The 3,535-nt window shown below is 61.1% G+C and overlaps 1 protein-coding gene across 1 annotated transcript in view; it reads left to right on the plus strand.

The window, feature by feature from the left end:
* The window catches only part of HMG20B (high mobility group 20B), a 5,356-nt gene that overhangs the window by 791 nt on the left and 1,030 nt on the right, over window positions 1-3,535 (plus strand). The window contains exons 2-7 of the mRNA XM_011943603.1: window positions 236-344; window positions 926-1,129; window positions 2,066-2,186; window positions 2,803-2,849; window positions 3,113-3,185; window positions 3,451-3,535. Coding sequence (XP_011798993.1) covers window positions 236-344; window positions 926-1,129; window positions 2,066-2,186; window positions 2,803-2,849; window positions 3,113-3,185; window positions 3,451-3,535 — 639 coding nt within the window. The remainder of the gene's footprint in view (window positions 1-235; window positions 345-925; window positions 1,130-2,065; window positions 2,187-2,802; window positions 2,850-3,112; window positions 3,186-3,450) is intronic.

Here is a 3,535-nt window from a genome sequence, read left to right on the forward strand (position 1 = left end):
GTCAGGGGGCTTCTCTCTCCACCCAATCCTGCACCCCCCACCTCGGCCTCCAGCCCCCTCCCAGGAGCCCCGCTTGTCCCACCTTACCTGGATACTGACCCCATCAGACCCTCCTTCCTCGGGCTCGTGCACTCTCGCAGCAGCCCTGTCGTCGGGGGTCTAAAAGCCCTGGGGTGGGCGTTTGGGGGAGGGGAGGCTCTAGGGACGGGGCTGACCCCGGTATCCTTGGCTGCAGGCCGGCGGGCGGCAAGGCTCCGGGCCAGCATGGGGGCTTCGTGGTGGCTGTCAAGCAAGAGCGCGGCGAGGGTCCACGGGCCGGCGAGAAGGGGTCCCACGAGGAGGAGGTGAGAGTCCCTGCGCTGAGCTGGGGGAGGCCCCGGGCTGCGGCCCCAGCCTTGAAGTCCCGCCCCAGGCTGGATTTGAATTGCTTGTGGCTCCGCCCACAGCCCAGATTTTCCTCCGGAAGCTGAGACCCCGCCCCGTGCGAGCTGCCACGCCCCTGACAGGTCCTCTGCCTCCCTAAGTCCAGGCCCCGCCCACCACACAATGCTCCATCTGCCTACTCTAAGGTCCCGCCCACTTCCACTCCTTGGGGGAGGCACCCTCCCCATGGTCCTGTGGGCCCTTTCTCCAAGAAGCCACGCCCACGAAGCGGAGGCCACGCCCACAACCTAAGTCAACGCCACCCCTGTGCTCAAATCTCGGCTCATAGTCTCTGGGATCCCCTCACCCCTGGCCAGGGACCCCTCTAAACCACCGTGTCCTTACTCCTGACTGGGCCCTACCTCCATCTCTTCCGGGTTCTTCCTCCCAGCTAGGCCCCGCCCCGTCCCCGCCCATACAGCGTTAGGCCCCGCCCATGCCCCTCTGAGCCCCGCCCCAGTACGCCAGGCCCCCCTCCCAACGACGCAGCCCGGTTCTGCAGCCGGTGAAGAAACGCGGCTGGCCCAAGGGCAAGAAGCGGAAGAAGATTCTGCCGAATGGGCCCAAGGCACCGGTCACGGGCTACGTGCGCTTCCTGAACGAGCGGCGCGAGCAGATCCGCACGCGCCACCCGGATCTGCCCTTTCCCGAGATCACCAAGATGCTGGGCGCCGAGTGGAGCAAGCTGCAGCCAACGGAGAAGCAGGTGGGCGGGGCGCTGAGCAGGGCCTGCGGACACCCTTACTACCAGTAGCCTCGACCCCCAAAGGATTCCACGTGCAGGGCTTTTCCTTCTGCCTGGTGAAATGCCCACCCATGACCAGCTTTTGTGTGTGTGTGTGTGTGTGAGATGGAGTCTTGCTCTGTTGCCCAGGCTGGAGTGCAGTGTCGCGATCTTGGCTCACTGCAACCTCCGCCTCCCGGGTTCAAGCAGTTCTCCTGTCTCAGCCTCCCAAGTAGCTGGGATTACAGGCGCCGGCCACCACGCCCTGCTAACTTTTGTATTTTTAGTAGAAATGGAGTTTCGCCATGTTGGCCAGGCTGGTCTCGAACTCTTGACCTCAAATGATCCGCCCACCTCAGTCTCCCAAAGTACTGATGTTACAGACATTAGCCACCGTGGCCAGCCCATGACCAGCTTTTGGGGGCGCGGCTAGCAAGAGGCAAGACAGATTGAAAACTGGGTGACCAACAAAAATATGTCTAAGAAGTCAGGATAAGACCTGGATTTTTTGTGAAATCTGATTTTCATATACTGTTAGTTTAAAAATTGCAAAAACATCACGGAAATGTAACAAAAGCCACCACCGCTTTGCACCCCTGTAAGTGAAATTTCAAAGAGAAAAACGGGTGCAGGAGGGAGTCCAGGTATCCACATACCCTGGTGCCTGCCCATGACTCTGGCGCCCAGGAGTGGCTTGTCAGGGCCGGAGTTGGGGATGAGCCCGGGGCATGGGAAGTGATGTGGGAGCTCGGAGGTCCTTGAGCAACAGGCTGAGGAACCGGTTCTGTCTGTCTGGAGGGAATAGGGAGCTATGGAAGGTTCAGGAGAAGGGAGGGTGCTGTGAAAGCTGAGTGATGAAGACTGGCTCCTGGCGTTGGAGGCTTCCCCTGCCTCAGGTCTTCTGGTGCTGTCCCCCAGCGGTACTTGGACGAGGCCGAGAGAGAGAAGCAGCAGTACATGAAGGAGCTGCGGGCGTACCAGCAGTCGGAAGCCTATAAGATGTGCACGGAGAAGATCCAGGAGAAGAAGATCAAGAAAGGTGGGAGCGGTCAGGCGTGGTGGCTCATGCCTGTAATCCCAGTACTTTGGGAGGCCGAGGTGGGTGGATCACCTGAGGTCAGAAGTTCAAGACCAGCCTGGCCAACATGGTGAAACCCTTCCCCACTACTAAAAATACAAAAATTAGCTGGGTGTGGTGGCAGGTGCCTGTAATCCCAGCTACTCGGGAGGCTAAGGCAGAGAATTGCTTGAACCTGGGAGGCAGAGGTTGCAGTGAGCCAAGATGACTGCACTCTAGCCCGGTCGACAGGGCGAGACTCCGTCTCAAAAAAAAAAAAAAAATGTGAAAGGGGCCGGTGCGAGCAATTGGGGTTCTGCTCTGTGGGGTGCGACCTCAGCCCAGGCAGGGCCTCGGCTCCATGGGGCACAGTCCCGTGGGATGGGCGGGGGAAAGATACATAGCCAGACAGGAAGGAAGGGGGCTCACTCGCTAAAGCGATGGGGGATGCCCAGACGCAGGGGACTCAGGTGTGGAGCTGGAGCCGCGGGGGACTCAGGTGGGCAGCTGGAGCCAGCTGAACAGCACTGACCTAGGGTGCAGGGCATGGTCACTGGAGGCCTGGGAGGCTGACTGTGCCCTTCCCCTCCCCCGCCAGAAGACTCGGGATCTGGGCTCATGAACACCCTCCTGAATGGACACAAGGTAAGCGACCTTCCTCCTCTCAAAGCACCTGGGGGAGAAAGGTCTGGAGGCTTCCAGAACCCTGAGCCAGAGCTCGGGGGAGGAAGCGATCGCCACACGCCCAGATGTGTGCAAGTAGGGGCGGTACCACTGCACCGTGGGGATGCTGTTGGTAGCACTCCCATCCGGGGTGCCCCAGGAGACCCTCCTAGGCTTGGGACACACCCAGAAAGCGTGGCTGCCCCTACCACCAGCAAAGTTACCACTTTGTCCCTTCCTGTTAGGGTGGCGACTGCGATGGCTTCTCCACCTTCGATGTTCCCATCTTCACTGAAGAGTTCTTGGACCAAAACAAAGGTGAGCGTTAACTGCGGTCCTGATGCGAACTCCGTGGAAGTGGGTAGTGGAGCGGGGCGTGGGCCAGGAGGGCCCCAAGGCTGGAGGAGACGGATCGGGAGGTTTCCTATGAGCGCCCAGGTGCGCGCCGTCGCCCCAGCAGCTGATGTGGAGCAGGAGGCAGACGGCGCAGGCCCGGGCAAGGGGCATGTCCCTGGCAAAAGCCCGGCGGTGGGGGAGAGGGGAGGCGCAGGCTCTGACCCCTCTCCCCTCACGCCCGGCGCAGCGCGCGAGGCGGAGCTTCGGCGTTTGCGGAAGATGAACGTGGCCTTCGAGGAGCAGAACGCGGTGCTGCAGAGGCACACGCAGAG

This window comes from Colobus angolensis, unplaced genomic scaffold (assembly GCF_000951035.1).
Source record: "Colobus angolensis palliatus isolate OR3802 unplaced genomic scaffold, Cang.pa_1.0 Scaffold22, whole genome shotgun sequence".
Classification (NCBI taxonomy): domain Eukaryota; kingdom Metazoa; phylum Chordata; class Mammalia; order Primates; family Cercopithecidae; genus Colobus; species Colobus angolensis.